Source organism: Moschus berezovskii, chromosome 3, assembly GCF_049115385.1.
Source record: "Moschus berezovskii isolate FMDL1 chromosome 3, NW_MosBer_1.0, whole genome shotgun sequence".
NCBI classification, from domain to species: domain Eukaryota; kingdom Metazoa; phylum Chordata; class Mammalia; order Artiodactyla; family Moschidae; genus Moschus; species Moschus berezovskii.
Window position 1 is genome coordinate 40,674,682 of NC_142462.1, and position 20,950 is coordinate 40,695,631.

At 36.8% G+C, this 20,950-nt stretch overlaps 1 protein-coding gene across 5 annotated transcripts in view; it reads left to right on the forward strand.

The window, feature by feature from the left end:
- ELAPOR2 (endosome-lysosome associated apoptosis and autophagy regulator family member 2) overlaps positions 1-20,950 on the forward strand; it is a 233,610-nt gene that overhangs the window by 124,373 nt on the left and 88,287 nt on the right. For all 5 annotated transcript variants that reach the window (XR_016036919.1, XR_016036918.1, XR_016036917.1 and 2 more), the window contains one exon: positions 15,556-15,751. Coding sequence is in view for 1 of the 5 variants with exons in the window: in XM_055420627.2 (XP_055276602.2) it covers positions 15,556-15,751 (196 nt within the window). In the remaining 4 variants the exon portion in view is untranslated. The remainder of the gene's footprint in view (positions 1-15,555; positions 15,752-20,950) is intronic.

Consider the following 20,950-nt stretch of genomic DNA (forward strand, 5'->3'; position numbering starts at 1 on the left):
TTGGTTGATTTTGCCATACATTGACACAAATCCGCCCTGGGTGTACATGTGTTCCCCTTCTTGAACCCCCCTTCCCCCTCCCTCTTCCCCATATCCTCCCTCCAGGTCATCCCCGTGCACCGGCCCCAAGCATCCTGTATCATGCGTCGAACCTGGACTGGTGATTCATTTCACATATGATAATATACATGCTACAATGCCATTCTCCCAAATCATTCCACCCTCACCCTCTCCCACAGAGTCCCAAAGACTGTTCTATATACCTATGTCTCTTTTGCTGTCTCGTATACAGGGTTAAGGTTACCATCTTTCTAAGTTCCATATATATGTGTTAGTATACTGTATTGATGTTTTTCTTTCTGGCTTACTTCACTCTGTATAATAGGCTCCAATTTCATCCACCTCATTAAAACTGATTCAAATGAATTCTTTTTGATGGCTGAAAAATACTCCATTGTGTATATGTACCAAAGCTTTCTTATCCATTCGTCTGCAGATGGACATCTAGGTGGCTTCCATGTCCTGGCTATTATAAACAGTGCTGCAATGAACACTGGAGTATATCTGTCTCTTTCAATTCTGGTTTCCTCGGTGTGTATGCCCAGGAGTGCGATTGCTGGATCATATGGCAGTTCTATTTCCAGTTTTTTGAGGAATCTCCACACTGTTCTCCATAGTGGCTGTACTAGTTTGCATTCCCACCAACAGTATAAGAGGGTTCCCTTTTCTCCACACCCTCTCCAGCATTTATTGCATGTAGACTTTTGGATAGCAGCCATTCTGACTGGTGTGAAATGGTATCTCATTGTGGTTTTGATTTGCATTTCTCTGATTATGAGGGATGTTGAGCATTTTTTCATGTGTTTGTTAGCCATCTTTATGTCTTCTTTGGAGAAATGTCTGTTTAGTTCTTTGGCCCATTTTTTGATTGGGTCATTTATTTTTCTGGAATTGAGCTGCAGGAGCTGCTTGTATATTTTGGAGATTAATCCTTTATCAGTTGCTTCATTTGCTATTATTTTCTCCCATTCTGAACAAATAATCTCACAATTTGTATGGAAATACAAAAAACCTCGAATAGCCAAAGCAATCTTGAGGAAGAAAAGTGGAACTGGGGGAATTAACCTGCTGGACTTCAGGCTCTACTACAAAGCCACAGTCATCAAAACAGTATGGTACTGGCATAAAGACAGAAATATAGATCAATGGAACAAAATAGAAAGCCCAGGGATAAATCCACACACCTATGGACATCTTATCTTTGACAAAGGAGGCAAGAATATAAAATGGAGAAAAGACAGTCTCTTTAACAAGTGGTGCTGGGAAAACTGGTCAGCCCCTTGTAAAAGAATGAAACTAGAACACTTCCTAACACCATACACCAAAATAAACTCAAAATGGATTAGAGAGCTAAATGTAAGACCAGAAACTATAAAACTCCTAGAGGAGAACGTAGACAAAACACTCTCTGACATGAATCACAGCAGGATCCTCCAAGACCCACCTCCCAGAATATTGGAAATAAAAGCAAAAATAAACAAATGGGACCTAATTAAAATCAAAAGCTTCTGCACAGCAAAGGAAACTATAAGCAAGGTGAAAAGTCTGCCCTAATTTTTAAGATTTCTTTCCTTCTACTAACCCTGGGGTTCTTCATTTCTTCCTTTTTTAGTTTCTTTAGATGTAGAGTTCCCAAGTGAATTTGATTATAGAACTCTTTTATCCAATGTGTAGTTGCACCCTTTTGGCTAATTTCTGCAGGTAATGTTTTTGGGGAAACACAGATTTCAACACAAATGCCAGGCTAATTTAGGATATTTTTATATGTTGTTCCTTATGCTATGGTTTAGCTAATTTCATTGCTCTGTAAGGCTCAGTGGAAGCACTACCAAATGGGTGTCCAGTCCCAGACTTCCTAGCGACCGTGGGCAGGCGTGATATATACCTGGGATGAAACCCCGGATCTGCTACAGCTGTATGTCTTGAGCAAAATATTTAGTTCACAGCTATTTATTGAGTTTTAATCCATTCACTAAACATTTGTTGAGTATTTCCTATATTCTTGACAATAGGGATCCAAAAATATTCCATAAATGAACACTGCTGCTGCTGCTGCTGCTAAGTCACTTCAGTCGTGTCCGACTCTGTGTGACCCCATAGACAGAAGCCCACGAGGCTCCCCCTTCCCTGGGATTCTCCAGGCAAGAACACTGGAGTGGGTTGCCATTTCCTTCTCCATTACTCCCCATACTGAGGCCTCCTATTTTCCAAGACTTTTCATTCTAATAAGGGAGAAGGTGGGGAAATAAATTATTTCTAGTCTAGGGGCAAAGTGCAGGATAGATACAAATACCTTGGCAAGGGTAATCTTGCCAAGAAGGGAGGGCTGACTTATGCTCAGAGGGAGTCAAGAGACCTCACAGCAAAGCAGCTGTGAGTTTGAAATGCAGACTGAATAACCTTGGAAATTTATCTGACCCTTGGTAGGTTCATGTGAAAAATTGTGTCCTGACTTAGAGTTGAGACAGGGATTAAATGCCTTACTTAATGGGCTGTATGTGTTAATTTTCTGAGGATCTCTGAGGCGAACCCTCAAGAATGACCTTCATGAACTTGATGAAGCAGAGTGGCATTTGAGGCAGAGGTAGCATGAGCGGAGGTGCAGCTTAGAGGCAGCACTGGGTTTCCTGGGGGCCCTGGCAGGTATGCATGGATGTTGCTCAGGGAGGAAGTGAGCAGGGACAGATAATGCTGGCCAGTCTACAGGCTCCAGTGTGTTATACCAAGGACTTAAATCCGGAGACAGCTGTTTGCAGGTATTTGAGGGCCTTAAATGAAATAATAAAATCTATAGTGTCTAGAATCATAATTATATAATAATGTAGCTTACTGAAAATAATAATAGAAATTATAATAGCCAATCTTTACTTGCTATATGTCAGCATGATTGTAAATGGTTTACATGTATTCTCTCAAATCCAGGTATCCTAACAACCTTGTGAAGTAGGTACTTGGATTATCTCCCAAAGATATGTCACAGGCTGAACCGGGATTTGAAACAGAGCAGTTTAGCTCCGGGTCCATGTTCTTAACCTGTATGGTGTCCCATCTCTTTGGACAGCATTCCAGTGTTTGTTGAACAAGTGTTAGGCCCCTTCTTGAGGCATTGTGCTCATCTTACATTATCTCTTGATAAAAATGTTATGCAGATCTCCTATAGGTAAATGGATTTTTTTTTTCAAGATGCTTGGTGGGTTATTTTAATTGATTGATGACCTTATTGTAAATTTTATCCTTAATCATGTCTATTTTTCTGAAAGGGAGGGGAAAAACATTTTGAGTTTAAGGCACATTTGTAGTTATATCCTCAAATACAATGGATTGCTTAGGGCTTTTTTTTCCTGTGTCTAGAAAACTGTTGGTGCTTGATGCCTATCGTATACATTCATTATTTAGCATGTAGTAATATAGAAAAATATTGATTTTTTTTTAACAGTAGAGACTAGAATCTAGTTTCCAACTAGAAAACTAAGAATTTCTGATTCTTAATTTAGAATAGAGTCTTGTTTCATTCTTCCCAAGAGGAGAGGAGCTGTCATCCTCTCCTGGACCCTAGGACAGCTCCAAACACTGGGATGTCTGTTGATTGAATAACATTGGTGTTACCAAATTAGAGTCTGCCTTCAGTGTTTCATTTCTGTAGGTTAAACACAGAGATCTAATCAGACTAGTGAAAATCTGTTCTGCATATGAAAGGATCGAAACTTTTTGTCCTCAGTAGACTTAGTTTTGGGTGTTGATGCATCAAATTTCAGGTGGGAAGAAGACTGGAGTTAATCTGCTCAGCATCACGAAAGTGGTTGGTGAAAGGCAGGAATACGTGAGATTGTTAAGATAACAAATCAAAAACAGGCTTTACATCAGTTCAAGTGTTTGATGGGAGCTATGGTTGAGGAAACTTCTTTGAAAAAAGTGTTTTATAAGGAGATGAGAGGACCCAGCCCTCAAAACTGCAAAATCAAGGGCAGAAGAGCTATCAGGAAGCAGGGTGATAAGAATCAAAGTGTTGGGACATAATTGAAAGTTGAGAAAACTGATTTCACAGATGCATTTCTCTGCCCTCTTTGGTGACCTTATCAAATACTCTTAACATTTTCCTTCCCCTGACCTTCACTTAGACTTTTTTTTAATAAACCTTGTGTCATCTTGTGCTCAGTGAACTGGAATTTGTCTCCTTCCCTATTCCCTATCAAACACTGAAGTCAAGAAGCCACAATAAAATATATTTGTGTGTGTGTGTTTTAATAATAGAAAGTTTTAATCTAGGCTCTCTTAATTTAATGGGGATTGTAGTTGTGGTGTTACTTGGATCAATTTTCCTACCAGGAGTTGGTGATTTTGGGGGTAGGGGTGGGGGACAGGTTATTCTTGCTGATCAATCTTTTCCATGAAGTGCAGTGACAGTCACACCATCCTAACTGGTAGGGTTCTGTGAGAACTCATTCACTGGAAAGAATGTTAAGGTGAGGATGCATTTTCAGAGATGGGGAGGTGATCCTTCGACTGAACATTCTTTTCATAAAAATTAATTAGAGCACATCAGCCAGAACTGGTTTGCATTAATGTAATCCTTTGTATATCTCTTGTCTTCCTTTCATCTTTGCAAAATGACAGGTGAAAATTTTCTCCCTTCTCTGTTGAAGAATTGCACAAATCTGAATTAACAGACATGTCCCTGTGGCCTCCATCTTCATCACTGAATCTTAATGGAAAGTTAAGCATGTTCATTGTAGGTTATTTAAGAATTTGGTTCTGATCATTTAATTGCACCACTTCAGACTTTGCACTGCAGCTCATATGTTACTCCACATGGCTAAGCAGCCCTGCTGGAAGTAGAATTCATGTCTTTTACTTCTAGGGCAGAGATGTGTTTTTCAGATGCTATTCTTCAGAAACAGTGGATTTATTTTTAGCTAGCTGTAATAAAGTGTTTTGGCTTCACGGTACTGCAGGGAAGTATGTTTATTAAGTAGAGAGTCATAGGAGTTATGAAACTCATAGATCATGAGTCTGCCCGTGGTGACTGTAGAGAAGTTGAACTAAGATATTCCAAGTCACACAGATGAGGAAACTCGGCATCCATACCAGGAGGGTTTGTACCAGGTGATCTTAAAAGTCCCTTTTGGTCATTCTGGTAGTTTTAAGTGTTATTACATACCATAATTTATTCATTCTGTGATCAGATCATGTCTCATATTCCATGCCTTGTGAATTAGAGTGGAAATATAATATCTCTTCTCAACATTCATGAGTATTTACTCTTCACAGAACACTGCAATGTCTGCCATTGTTAGAATTTGCATAGTGTTACCGTCTTCTATTCTCTTCCAGCCTTATCTTGAACATGGCAAACTGGTGATGTGTTCACAACCAGCCTGCATTGCTGCCTTGTGAATTTTTACCAGAAAAATAAATAGATTACAAATACAGTAAGTAAAATACAATGAAAGAGAACAAGGACTCCTTTTAGCCAAGGGGAAAGAAAAATGCCTACATGTAAATAAGAACATCAACAAGAAATAGCTTGTTGTCATGTACTGTTTTGGTATCTTCCTGTTTCACTTCAATTTTTGTAAAATGAGATAAATTATTTTTCTTCTCTAAGAATTTCACAATTAAGAACCTAAAAAAGAGAGTATCCAAGCATTCTCCTTTTCACAGGCATGGAGGGAGGAAGAGCAGCCAAGATTTGCTGGATTGAGTCTGTTGTTCAGCTTCTTTTATTTTATTTATATTTTTTGGCCACAAATCTGGCATGCGGGATTTTAATTCCCTGGCTAAGGATCAAACCCACGCTCCCTGCAGTGGAAGTGTGGATTCTTAATCACTGGGCTGCCAGGGAATTCCCTCAGCTTCTTTCAGATGCCATTTCCTACTTCCTTTCTTTTTTCTGTGGGAAGACTTATAAACCTGGCAGGCAGCTGTAACTTTAATTATCTGATAATGATAATTGACTGGCCAAATGATTAATAAAGATCAGCCAGTCAGTCAGTTCAGTCACTAAGTCATATCCGACTCTTTGCGACCCCATGGACTGCGTCATGCCAGGTTTCCCGGTCTATCACCAACTCCCTGAGGTTGCTCAAACTCATGTCGATCGAGTTGGTGATGCCATCCAACCATTTCATCCTTTGTCATGCCCTTTTCCTCCTGCCCTCAATCTTTCCCAGCATCAGGGTCTTTTCCAATGAGTCAGATTTTTGCAATGGGTCACCAAAGTATTAGAGTTTCAGCTGCAGCATCAGTCCTTCCAATGAATATTCAGGCCTGATTTCCTTTAGGATTGCCTGGTTGGATCTCCTTGCAGTCCAAGGGACTCTCAAGAGTCTTCTCCAACACCACAGTTCAAAAGCATCAATTCTTCATCACTTAGCTTTCTTTATAGTCCAACTCTCATATCCATACATGGCTATTGGAAAAACCATAATTTTGACTAGATGGGCTTTTGTTGGCAAAGTAATATCTCTGCTTTTTAATATGCTATCTAGGTTGGTCATAACTTTTCCTCCAAGGAGCAAGTGTCTTTTAATTTTATGGCTGCAGTCACCATCTGCAGTGATTTTGGAGCCCAAGAAAATAAAGTCTGTCACTGTTTCCATTGTTTCCCCACCTATTTGCCATGAAGTGTTGGGACCAGATGCCATATTAGTTTTTTGAATGTTGAGTTTTAAGCCAGCTTTTTCACTCTCCTCTTTCACTTTCATCAAGAGATGAGACTCTTTAGTTCTTTGTTTTCTGCCATAAGGGTAGTATCATCTGCATATCTGAGGTTATTGATATTTCTCCCAGCAATCTTGATTCCAGCTTGTGCTTCATTCAGCCTGGCATTTTCCATGATGTACTCTGCATAGAAGTTAAATAAGCAGAATGACAGTATACAGTCTTGACATACTCACTTCCCAATTTGGAATCAGTCCATTGTTTCATGTCCGGTTCTAACTGTTGCTTTTTGACCTGCATAAGTGAAAAGGTAAAATATATCATTTTTGAGACACAATTTATGCATTATTTTTCCTGTTTGTACTTTCCTTAATGGCCATGAATAATAATAGCTGGAAGAGAGTTCTTCTTTTGTAGTCAGTAAAGACAGTGCATATAGCTTTAACCTTGTTTTCTTGATCTTATGTAAATGAAATGAGACAGTTGAAGAAAATAAATGTATTGGTTCATCTTAATTTTGAAAGTGATTTAATTAATCATTTCCCATAAACATATGCAATTTATTTAGTTACTAACTTAGGTTAACTGATTAGATATTATATATTTTTACAGTGAATTTAGCTTAGTGAAATGTGAATTCCATCTATTTTGAGGAAGGTAAGTCTAGACTAGATTAGTTGCCTCATTAGAGTAGGGACTGTTTCCATCTTATTCACCAAATACCCTTGGTGACTAGTGTTTGCCTCCTCAGTACTGGATCCTCAAGAGATGTCCACTGAATGAAATAATGCAGTGTGATTCCCATGTATTTACCTGTAATGAGAGTGCATAGGCACTCTGTATCATCAGTATTTCATTGAACAAGTAAGTTGAAAATTCTTTTATTACCACTTCTTATTGCTGTTTACTGTTCAGAAAACAAATTTTAGTAACAAATAACTTTGAGTTAAAATAGGAAAAATGGATGAATTATGAATAAATGTAATTGATAGCCATTATCTTTCAAAGCATGAGGTCTCTGGAGGAAGAAAAGCACCACTAAGGGGCCCTTGTGGTGAAAAGATTAAAAAAAAATTTTTTTATTTTTAGGCATAAAGCATAGATGATAATTGGCATATAAATGATTCAATTTAGAAACCATTGTTTGGTACATTGTATAGGGCAGTTGCTTGAAGATGGTAAAGCCTTAAATTTTCATGTCATATTTTTATTCTCAGAGTAGTTTTCAGTCTTTCATAGGACCACAAGCAGTTTTGTGAGAGGAGGGGAAAGTGGTGACCTACTTGAAATGTGAATGAATGGAGTCAAGGAGGGTTAAGTAAATTACCCACCCATTTGCTGGCTGGTCACCTGATTTTTTTACACTTGCATCTTTCAGTTTTTATAGTAGTGGAAATAGATGTCAGAAAAGAAGTACAAAGCTGAGAAAAAGAATACTGAATTTAGCACATGACTTCTTGGTTACAGTTTGGATTTTAAGAGGTTGAGTTCTCTTTTTTTTACTTTTTTATTGAATGAAAGATTCTTTATATTCCATAATGCTTTTCAATTTTCAAAAATTTCACACACATGATTTTATATAATCCCATAAAACCCTTTTTAAAATTATCCTATACCCCTATGTTGCCTCCCCCCTATACTGGTTCTCCTTCTCCTCATTGCTACCACTGGTTTGTTCTCTATAGCAGTTAGTCTACTTCTTTTTGGTTTTATCCACTAGTTTATTGTATTCAACACATAAGTGATATCACACAGCATTTGTCTCTGTATTACTCACTGCACTTAGCAAAATGCATTCCAAGTCCATCCATGTTGTTGCATATGGCAAAACTTTGTTCTTTTTATGGCTGAGTATATGTGTGTGTGTGTGTGTGTGTATGATGTATATATATATATATAATGTGTATATAATGTGTGTATATATATATATATGGTATATATATAATGTGTGTATGATGTATATATATATATAATGTGTATATAATGTGTATATATATATATATATGGTATATATATAAGGAGGTTGGATTTTACTGGATACTTAGATAAAGTATGAAATCCCAGGCTGATCCCACTGTTAAGTAGTGTGTGACTGTACTCAAATAAAAGCTGTCTCTTCTCATACCAGAACTTTGGAGTTTGCTTATCTTCCATTCAGTTACTCTAGGATTCAAGGTTGTTGAAGAAAAAATAGTGTTTATTTGAGAAATGATTAATTGTTTAAATGAAATAGAGTCAAACTCACATTCTCAAGAGTGAAAACAGCTATACACAATAACTGTCATCCAGTTTTTGTTGAAAGAGTCTTCTATTAATCTATGAAATTAGAGTATACCCTCACACCATACCCAAAAATAAAGACTTAAATATAATACATGCCACCATAAAACTCCTAAAAGAGAACATAGGCAAACATTTTCTGACATAAATTATAGCAATATTTTCTTAGATCAGTCTCCCAAAGCAATAGAAATAAAAGCAAAAATAAACAATGGGACCTAATCAACCATATAAGCTTTTGCACAGCAAAGGAAAGCATAAACAAAATGAAAAGACAACCTATGGACTGGGAGAAAATATCAGAAACTAGCACAATATTGTAAATTAGCTACTTTATTTTTTAAAAAAGAATCTTATGTTGTACTGTATATAAATTTGAATGAAAAGTTTAGTCCTTTAGATTATAAAAATCCTTGTAATCTGACTAGAATCCAAAGACCAAGAAAGCAGAGTTAAAAAGTAGAAAGTAGATGTAGTTAGTAGATACAAGAAAAGGAAAAGCTGGTTCTTGTCGGTGCCTGCCAGAGGAAGTCAGTATGGTTGTGTTGACATCATCTAATGGAGTAAATAGAGTTTAGTAAGAATGTGTGGCTTGCCGTTTCTTTGACATGTGACTCTAGAGCCGGCTTCCAGGATGGAAAAAAAGATTGAGCAGGAACAAGTAATTAAAATACAAAAGCTATAGACTCTTCATCTCTTCTGTATTGTTAAAGGCCTTATATCTGTTAGACTAACTTTGATCATGTAATTATTCTAAACAGAGGTAAAATCATCAGTTCAGTGGCAGAATTCTTGTTGTCCCAGACCCCTGAATTATATTACTAATAATTGTAGCAAACAGTTATTATGTGCTTTATGTCAGGCACGCTGCTAAATGTTTTATATTGAATATCTCATTTATTCCCAAAACTCTTAGATATATAATTACTATTTTCCTTTTATAAGTGTGGGCACTGAGACTTATGGAAGTTAGTAACTTGCTAAAATATTTTGTGAATATGTGTGTGTTATATTAAAATTTTCATAAGATGTGTGTGTAGGGAATTGTTATTGCTTTGTAATGGATATGAATATCATTGAACAGTTCAAGACAGCAAATGAAGAAAAATATGAAGTATAATAATGAATTAATTTTAAATTATTTGCCCTTTTGCATTGATTATCAGTTAAGTTCAGTCGCTCAATAGTTACTATTTGAATTGAATTTTCTTGGGACTTGAGCTTTAGAATCACAGAAATAAATCTGGATATCATCTTAGCCACTTATTAACTGGATAACTTTCTAAAACCAGGTTATTTAAATGTTCTGTGCCTCAGTTTCCTCTTCTGGCAAATGGGCATGATATCTTCCTCCTTCACATGTCTGTTGAAAGTCTTTATTATTCATGGATTCCATATTTGTAAATTTACCTACCTTAAATAATTTATTTGTATTAAATCAATCCATGTGATACATTTGCTGTCATTCGCTGACATGTAGAAAGCAGTAAAAATGGATCTCCTGATCACGTGGTCCCAGCTGAGGTCAAAGAAGGTGACACTGCCATCTTATTTCACATACTGCCAACAATGTCCTTTTAACAGTCTATTTAAAGCCATGTTTTCCATTTTTTGTTTGCTTTTTATTGTTGAATTTACTATTTAAAATAGTGCTGAAGTACTGGCCAGTGATCCTAAGTACAAGAAGGCTGTCCTTTGACTTTTGGAGAAAATTCATATGTTAAATAAGCTTAGTTCAAGTATAAGCAGAAGTGCCATTTGGCCATAAGTTAAATGTTAACGAAGCAGCAATATATTTTAAATAAGATGTTTTTCAGGTGAAAAACGTGTAAAACAAAGTTCTATACTGATTTGTTGATGAAGATACTGTGACCAGAGAATCCCAGGTGTCTAACCCTATATTCCCCAGGAGCAGTGTTTCATTATTCACCAGGTTAGTTTTCATGATAACTCTGTATGACTATTATGAGTAAAAAGAACTGACTATGTTATAAATAGTCAATACACTCGCCAGTAACATTCTCTCTCAGTTTTCCTTCTGACCTTAGACGAAGAAATACCTCTGAAAGAGTTGAGGATATTCTTAATGACTTTAGTGGATAATGAGTTCTCTTTGTAATAACAGTCACCTCCTTTTTAGATCTTAGGGTCCACTTATCAAAAAATTACTTCTTACTAATTAAGTTAAAAGTTCAGTTTTGGACACAAGACTAAACTGTCTTCAAAGATAACTATGTTTTATCAGAAAGTGCATATGTTCAGCTTGACATGTGTGCAGTCTCTCTCTGTTATTCATCTCTGACACTGTGGTGTGAAAGTAGCTATAGATAATATATGTGAATAGTTGTGACTGTGTTTCAATAAAACTTTATGAATACGTGCAGCAGGCCGGGTTTGGCCTGTGAGCACTAGATTGCTGACTCTTCAGTTCAGTCGCTCAGTCGTGTCCGACTCTTTTCAACCCCATGGACTGCAGCATGCCAGGCCCTGTCCATCACCAACTCCCGGAGTTTACTCAAAATCATGTCCATTGAGTCGGTGATGCCATTCAACCAGCTGATCCACTGTCGTCCCCATCCCCTCCCGCCTTCAATCTTTCCTAGTATCAGGGTCTTATCCAGTGAATCAGCTCTTCACATCAGGTGGCCAAAGTATTGGAGTTTCAGCTTTAACACCAGTCCTTCCAATGAATATTCAGGACTGATCTCCTTTAGGATGGACTGGTTGGATCTCCTTGCAGTCCAAGGGACTCTCAAGGGTCTTCTCCAACACCACAGTTCAAAAGCATCAATTCTTCGGTGCTCAATTTTCTTTATAGTCCTACTCTCACATCCATACATGACCACTGGAAAATCCATAGCCTTGATTAGACGGACCTTTGTTGACAAAGTAATGTCTTTGCTTTTTAACATGCTATCTAGGTTGGTAACAACGTTCCTTCCAAGGAGTAAGTGTCTGTTAATTTCATGGCTGCAGTCACTGTCTGCAGTGATTTTGGAGCCCCCCAAAATAAAGTCAGCCACTGTTTCCAGTGTTTCCCCATATATTTGCCATGAAGTGATGGGACCAGATGCCATGATCTTAGTTTTCTGAATATTGAGCTCTAAGCCAACTTTTTCACTCTCCTCTTCCACTTTTATCAAGAGGCTCTTTAGTTCTTCTTCACTTTCTGCCATAAGGGTGGTGTCATCTGCATATATGAGGTTATTGATATTTCTCCTAACAATCTTGATTCCAGCTTGTGCTTCTACCAGCCCAGTGTTTCTCATGATGTACTCTGCATATAAGTTAAATAAGCAGGGTGACAATATATAGCCTTGACGTACTCCTTTTCCTATTTGGAACCAGTCTGTTGTTCCATGTCCAGTTCTAACTGTTGCTTCCTGACCTGCATACAGATTTCTCAAGAGGCAAGTCAGGTGGTCTGGTATTCCAATCTCTTGAAGAATTTTCCACAGTTTATTGTGATCCACACAGTCAAAGGCTTTGGCATAGTCAATGAAGCAGAAATAGATGTTTTTCTGGAACTCTCTTGCTTTTTTGATGATCCAATGGATGTTGGCAATTTGATCTCTGCTTCCTCTGCCTTTTCTAAAACCAGCTTGAACATCTGGGAGCTCACCGTTCATGTATTACTGAAGCCTGGCTTGGAGAATTTTGAGCATTACTTTTGTAGCGTGTGAGATGAGTGCAATTGTGAGGTACTTTGAGCATTCTTTGGCATTGCCTTTCTTTGGGATTGGAATGAAAACTGAGCTTTCCAGTCCTGTGGCCACTGCTGAGTTTTCCGAATTTGCTGGCATCTTGGGTGCAGCACTTACACAGCATCATCTTTTAGTATTTGAAATAGCTCAACTGGAATTCCATTACCTCCACTAGCTTTGTTCATAGAGATACTTCCTAAGGCCCACTTGACTTCACATTCCAGGATGTCTGGCTCTAGGTGAGTGATCACACCATCATGATTATCTGGGTTGTGAAGATCTTTTTTGTACAGTTCTTCTGTGTATTCTTTAAATCTCTTCTTAATATCTTCTGCTTCTCTTAGGTCCATACCATTTCTGTCCTTTATTGATCCCATCTTTGCTTGAAACGTTCCCTTGGTATCTCCAGTTTTCTTGAAGAGATCTCTAGTCTTTCCTATTCTGTTGTTTTCCTCTGTTTCTTTGCATTGATCGCTGAGGAAGGCTTTCTTATCTCTCCTTGCTATTCTTTGGAACTCTGCATTCAAATAGGTATATCGTTCCTTTTCTCCTTTGCTTTTTGCTTCTCTTCTTTTAACAGCTATTTGTAAGGCCTCCTCAGATAGCCATTTTGCTTTTTGCATTTCTTTTTCTTGGGATGGTCTTGCTTCTTGTCTCCTGTACAGTGTCACAGACCTCCGTCCATAATTCATCAGGCACTCTATCAGATCTAGTCCCTTAAATCTATTTCTCATTTCCACTGTATAATCATAAGGGATTTGATTTAGGTCATATCTGAGTGGTCTAGTGGTTTTCCCTACTTTCTTCAATTTAAGTCTGAATTTGGCAATAAGGAGTTCATGATCTGAGCCACAGTCAGCTCCTGATCTTGCTGACTCTTGATTTAGTATAATGTATGCTCCTGGTTTATGATATTATTTATCAGTTTACTAGAAGACCTAGAAACCATATAAAATAAAATAAAATTTTTTCTATTACTATTTTCCTCTCTTGGTAGTGTTGGTAGTGGTCACAACCATATGTTGTGAGCATTTATTAGATGCAGAAAGCTGTACAGACCACTTTGTACTTTATTTTCTCAGTATATCCCTGTAGGGTAGTACTATGATTATTATCTGATTTTTCAGAGATAGAAACTGAGACCTGAAGTACGTCACTCAAGGTTACAATTTGGAATGGGTACGACTTGATCCAAAAGAGTTTTGACCTTGTAGCCAACATGCAATACTTTTTACCTAATGTTTTCTTATTTTCTGATATCCTGCTACTTTGCGGGTTAGAAGTTCATTGTACAGTATCTTAAACTTTTTTGAAGAAAACATTTCTTCATTGGATAAGTAAGTAGATGAATATGGGTTTTAACTCTAAGTCTTTAATTTTTTTTTTTTCAAAATTTTTATTATTTTTTGCCACATTTCCAGATGTATTCTAAAAGGGAAATCTACCTAAATGTGAGGTTTTGCTGCTTCACTGTCTGCTGGGAGATTTGTTTTTCTTCATCGGGTAATTTGGAGGTTTTATTTTGTTCTTGTTTCTTTAATATCCTGATTAAAGGATTAGAAAGCTCTTTGCTATGTTTGAGTCACTAATACTGCCCTGAGCACAGAACCACACATTTGGGGGACATAGATTTGCGTTTGCTGAATGAGTAATAACTTAGTAGAAGAATTGCTGTCTTTTCTGTGACTGTGTCATCTGTTCTGCACTTTGCCTGTGGCTTTTGTCTCTGGTCCTGTCTGAGGATCTGCACAGAGCCTGGCATCAGTTAAAAAAAAAAGTGGAGGCTGTGAAAATGACTGGGTGGGAGTTATGAATTTGAAAATGTGGACTCATGGTTTCAGAGTGGGGATACTTGTTTAGCTGATACACGTGAAACATTATCCTCTTGTTATCCCCTTTGAGTTTATGTTACTCACTGGATCAACCTTTTTCTTTCATTTTTATTTTACATTTTATTGGAATACAGTTGCTTTATACTGATGTGTCAGTTTCTGCTGTACAGCAAAGTGAATCAGCCATATGTATACACATGTGTGCATGCATGCTGAATCGCTTCAGTCATGTCGGACTCTGTACAACCATGTGGACTGTAGCCCGCCAGGCTCCTCTGTCCATGGAATTCTCCAGGCAAGAATACTGGAGTGGGTTGCCATGCCCTTCTCTAGGGGATCTTCCTGACCCAAGGGTTGAACCTGCATCTCTTATGTCTCCTGCATTGACAAGGGGGTTCTTTACCACTAGCACCACCTGGGAAGCCCATATATACTATATATCCCCTCTTTTTGGATAAACCTTTTATTTGCGCTTAGTATTAGCCAGGTACAATTAGCTAATATTAAAAAATAATGATGCCTGTTTTTTGGAACCTCGAAGTCTCACATCAATTAATAAGTAATATTTGTCTCTCTGTTTTTCTATCTTTAAGGGAGGCTGTTTTAAAAAGAGTATTGTAGGAGTACAGAGGGAGCCCCAGTTGACTGCCTGGAGGGGAAGGAACCCATCTTCTGTTATAAAAAGGGTCATTTTTGAGTTAGGAACAGGAATTTTTAGGGTGGGCACATGGGTTGGTCAGCAACTCCAAAGACTAGAGTGACAAGAAATAGGATGAAATATTTTGGGAGTGAAAATAATTTTATTATGGTTGGAAGAGAATGGGTCAAGTGATGAACCTGGTAAAATGGGGTGGGGACTAACTGTGAAGTCCCTGTAGTGATAAGGAAAACTTTGGAAAACTTTAATTAGGGTGTAACATAACCAGAGCTTTATAAAAACAATGCTAGTGATAGGTGTGAAGGGAGGAAATTGAATGGGTGTGTGTGATGACTAACGGGTTATGTATTTTGCCTTCCAGCTTTCTCCTGTGGTTCTGGGGAGTATCTAGAAATGAAGAACCAGGTATGCAGTAAGTGTGGTGAAGGCACCTACTCCTTGGGCAGTGGCATCAAATTTGACGAATGGGATGAATTGCCGGCTGGATTTTCCAACGTCGCAACATTCATGGACACTGTGGTCGGCCCTTCTGATAGCAGGCCAGAGGGCTGTAACAAGTAAGAATCCAAAGGAGCCTTGAAAAGGATTTAGTTGCTCTTTTCCAGAAAGAAGTTGAGGATAATCTTGGTAGTGATTGGGATTATAGGTAAACTAACTGCATACGTGCTGATGAAGCAAGCACTGTAGGTAAACTGATTGCAAATAGTCATATTTTTTAGATAGTCCTTATGAATAATGTAGCTGAATTTTCATGAGGTTAAAGTAATTGTTCTTAGGACATAATATATAGTATGCAAAATGCAATAAAGGTATTAGAAAAGCAACTTAGTTTTCTAATATATTTGTAACTATATTAAAGTCAGTAGCTCTACAAACTCTTCTCTAATTTTAATGAATATTTTCCATTTTTAAAATTTTCCTTGAAAAGGAAAAATATATAACCTTCATTTATATACTTGATGATTTTCTGCTGCATAGAGTGGGCTAAACACCTAAGGTAGAAAGCACTTTTACTTAATTTCCACCTTTTTAATAGGAGATTATAGCTTTGCCTGTGACAATATTGGAGGAAGGTTAAGTTGTTTTGAAAAAACACAATTTTTATCTTTGGGTTCTCACCCTTCCTGTTTTCTTATATTGACTATTTAACATTCCCTTTCATGTGCCTGTGTTTTGTACAGTTAAACTTCCAGCCTCTGGCTACCTTCTGACAAGAGTGGTCACATTTTTTCCCCTGAGCTAAAATGATTCACATAAAAAATGACTCACATTTTTTACCCTGAACTAAAGATGTTGGGGAATTATTTAGCTGTGAAAGTAGATACATTTGCTGCTCCTTCTTTGCTACCTTCCCTTCATCCCCCTTGCTTTCTAGCAGTCTCTCTCTCGGCCAAGAGACATTTTTACTCTTTTGATAACAATCATTTCATCATATAGAGTTGTGACTTTAGACAGCACTGATAGGATTATTCCTCTATATGTATGTGTGTACATATAAATGCAGTTGACCCTTCAGCATTATGGGGGTGGGAGTGCCTACCTCCTTAGAGTTGAAAATTCACTTACAACTTTAAGTTGGCCCTTTGTATCCTCCCTTCAGCAACTGGTAGATTCCACCAACCATGGATCCAGTAGTACTGCAGTGTGTATTTAGTGAAAATCATCTGAGTATCAGTGAATGGTCCAGTTCAAACCCATGTTGTATATGTATGTACATATATTAATACATGTATGTGTGTATACATGCACACACAGATAACCCCTGCTTTTCCAGAGTTTGTTTTCTTTAATACATCATTTCACTTTTATGAACGACCTATACTAGTACCTGTTTTTGTTAACCAAAAGAAATCCGAAGAGGATTTTCACTTTTACAAAAAAAAAAAAAGGCAAAAGGCTAAATGCTGTTTTGCATTGATTTTGCTGCAAATGGAGCTACTCTAGAGGCAGTGTGCACCCTGTGCAGTGAGAGTAGCCCCAGTAAGCTCTTCCTGGGAGCTACATTCAGCAACTCAGCATCAGGTCATCGTAACTTTGGACTGTATCTGTGGGATCATTGCTTTCTCAGTTTATTTTGTAAATTAATTGTGTCCTGAGGTAATTACTTCTTTGCTTTATACCATTTCAGCTGAAGAAAGATTTCACAGGAACACTGTACTTCTGTATAACGTATGAAACCTTTTTGTGTATATAATTTAAATTCTTTAAAGAGTTCTTAGAGGAGAGTACCAGCAGAATAAGACCTCAGATCTTTGTTTTGGTGAGCAACAGATATTCACATGGCTTTTTTTTTCTACTTGAAATTGCTTATTCATTAAAGAAATCGAATGATAAGCAGAAATTTTTCAGTGTATTGAGTATCATTTTCTCAGTGTAAATTTCAGTCTATTACTGCTAAGCTTGTTTCCTTTCCTCCCTCCCTCTCCCTTTTTCCTTCCTTCCTTCCTTCTTTCCACCCAATCTTGCTTTCTTTTTACTTATTTTTAATTGCTTGGATCAGATAGATGTGTGTTGAACTTTGTAAGAAGTTGTCAGAGATTTTCAAAATGATTGTAGCATTAGTCTCTAGCAGTGCATTTGAATTCTAGTTATTTACATTGTAAAATATTGTACACAAGTCTTGGTTTATTTTAGTCTTTCTAGTGTGTGTATGAGAAATGGTATTTCTGTGTGTTTTTATTTGCATTTCCTTCTTTATAAAGGTATTGAGCACTATTCATATGTTCATAGTCCATATGTTTGTGGGTGTGTGTGTATGTGCTGTAGTAGTTCTTTGTGTATGCTTGACATGAAGGAAGTTTTGCCATGACTCTATATAATATTTAACCTATACACATATGCATGCATATATACATAGATGTGTGTGAAATATCTTTTATCTGCAGCTTTTGCTTTCTCATTTTCTCAGTGGTGTTTTTAAATAACCAAAAGTTTAAAATTTGAAAAAGTACAATTTATCAATGTTTTCTGTTGTGGTTAGTGCTTTTACATCTTTAGATATCTTGCAAAGGCTACAAATTACAATTCTTAAAGTATAATTAGTGTTGTTATTATACTTTTATATAATATGTAAAGCTTTACAACAGTATAGTTACCTTTATACCCTTATCCTGGTGCTATTATCATATGTTTAGGAACACATCATAAACCCTGTAATACAATGAAATGTGTTTTAAAGAATCAGTTAATTTTTAAAATACTTGAGAAAAATGTAGCTTTATGTTTTTATCTATGTATTTACAGTTGTTGATACTCTTTTCTCCTATTTTCTAAATGTTTGTTTGGTATTATTTTTTTTAATTTGTAAAATTTTCTTTATCATTTCATGCAGGTCTGCTGCTCATAAATTCTCTCAACTTTTTGAAATCTAAACACATCTTTATTTAGCCTCAGTTTTGAAGAATATTTTGTTGGACATAGGACTCTGGACTTTTACTTTTTTCCTTCTGTGTTTTAAAGGTGTTCCATTACCTTCTGAACTCTCCCTTGTTTGTGATAAGAAAAAAAGAATTAGCTGTATTTTGCTTTAGCTTCCCTCTGTGTAATGTGTCACTGTTTCCCTAACTACTTATCATATGTTCTCTGTTTCTTTGCTTGTAATGTGTTCTCTATTTCTTTGCTATTCATGTTGAGATGTGGAAGTCTCAGTCTTTTATTATTATTATTTTGTTAGTAAAAACAAAGAATTTGCCAAAAATCTCGCTCTCATAATCCAGATAGAAAGTTCAATTTGAAGAGAAGGACATTAAGTTGTGCTGTCATACAGTCTGGTTGGAAAAGTTTTTTGGCCCAAAAGTTGACACATGATTCAAAGAAAGCATTGGTTTTCTTTGTATTTTTACTTTGCTTGAAGTTGACTGAGCTTCCTGGATTTGTAGGTTGATATTGTTATTAAATTTGGGAATTTTTTAAAGCTATTCTTTCATGATTCTTTCTGCCCCCTTCCCTCCCTATTTTCCTTCTATAACTCCATTTACATGTATATTAGGCCACTTGGTATTGTCCAGTCACTGAGACTCCATTTTTTCCCCCCATTTTTTTCTCTTATACTTCAGATTACATAGTTTCTATTGCTCTATCATTATTTCTTTTGCAGTTTCAAACTTGATCTTAAGCTATCTATTTAATTTTAAATTTCACAAATAGTAATTTTCAGCTGTAGAATTTCCATTTAGTTTTTAAAATAGTTCTTATTTCCCTTGAAATAGTTGAGATTATTCATCCCTTCACTTACTGTATTCATCTTTTGATGTTTTTTGATTATATTTTTAAAAGCTATCTTACATACTTGTCTGTTTCTTTTGATTCTTTTTTGTCAAGGGTCATATTTTACCACTTCTTTGCATTTTTAGTAAGTTTTTAATGTATCTTAGGCATCATGAGTGTTACGATGTGGAGAATGTGGATTATTTTTTCTTTTGTGTAAAAGACGTTGGATTTTGTTGTGGGAGGCAGCATATTTACCAGAAGAGTGTCTTGTTAGGTCTAGTATTTGGAATTTTTTTTAAGGTGGCTCTGTATTGGTTTCACACTTAGTTCTAGGTCATGGTCTTTACTCTAGGGCACACTATAGTCTACTCCCTCTGTTTTTATAAATAATGTTATATTGGAACACAACTGCACTCATTTATGTGTGATCTATGGCTGCTTTTGAGCTATAATTGCCTAGTGGAGTACTGCAGGAGAGATCTCATGGTTCATAAAGCCCCAATTATGGACTCTTTGGCCCTTTATGAAAAAGTTTGTGGACACCTACCCTAGGGCATGACCCTTATTCCTAAAATGTGGCACTTCTGGAGTCTCAGATGAATGTCCAATGTGGTTATTAAGTTTTCTCCTCTCTGGCTGGCCTGGAGATCCTGCAACACCCATAAAAGTGACCTCTCTGATTTTGATTTAGTTTTGCAGTGGTTGTTCTCTACTAGGCCTGCACATTCCAGCCCCAAGCCTGGACCTGTAGAGAAGCTCCATGTGGACTTCTGGAGCCCCTGTTTTCTCTGCTTCTCATGCCTGTAAATTCTGATTATTTCAGCACCAAACATTCATCCCTGTTTCTCCATTCAGTGAGACCACTGTGCTCTGCTTGGGAGCTATCTCCCAGTGCCAGAGTCTGGAAAGTGTCCTGAAGAATGAATGAGGTCAGGGTCAATCTGGGCTTTGTCTCATGCATTTTCCTGCTGTCAAGAATCTCAGTCCTGCACTGTCTAGTGTCAATGCCTGAGCATGGCTTGTGTGTTTTGTTTAGTTTACTAGATTGTTAAAAGGGCAAGCCCAGTACCAATTAGTGAGTCATGTTGTGATGTGGAAGTCTCAGTCTTTTATTATTATTATTTTTTTTTAGTAAAAAAAAATTTGCCAAAAATCTCACTCTTATAATCCAAATGGAAAGTTAAATTCAAAGAGAACGATATTAAGTTGTGCTGTCGTACAGTCTGGTTGGAAACTTTTTTGGCCCAGAAGTTGACACGTGACTCACTCTTGATTAATCTAAGAATTAGCTTATGGTTAGATTTACAACCCAACTTTTGTTCACTAGTATATTTCCTTAATCTTTTATTTTTTAGATAAAATTTCCAGTCAGACTTTTGCTCCTACTGTGTACTGTGACACTGTGATCTACATTTTATTTAGGTTCACTTTATTATTTTTTTCCATCTGACTGATCATGTGCTTTTTTTTTTTTAAACAATTGAAATATAACAGTTGCATAGCAAATTGATATATGTTAGTTTCAGGAACATAACATAGTGATTTGA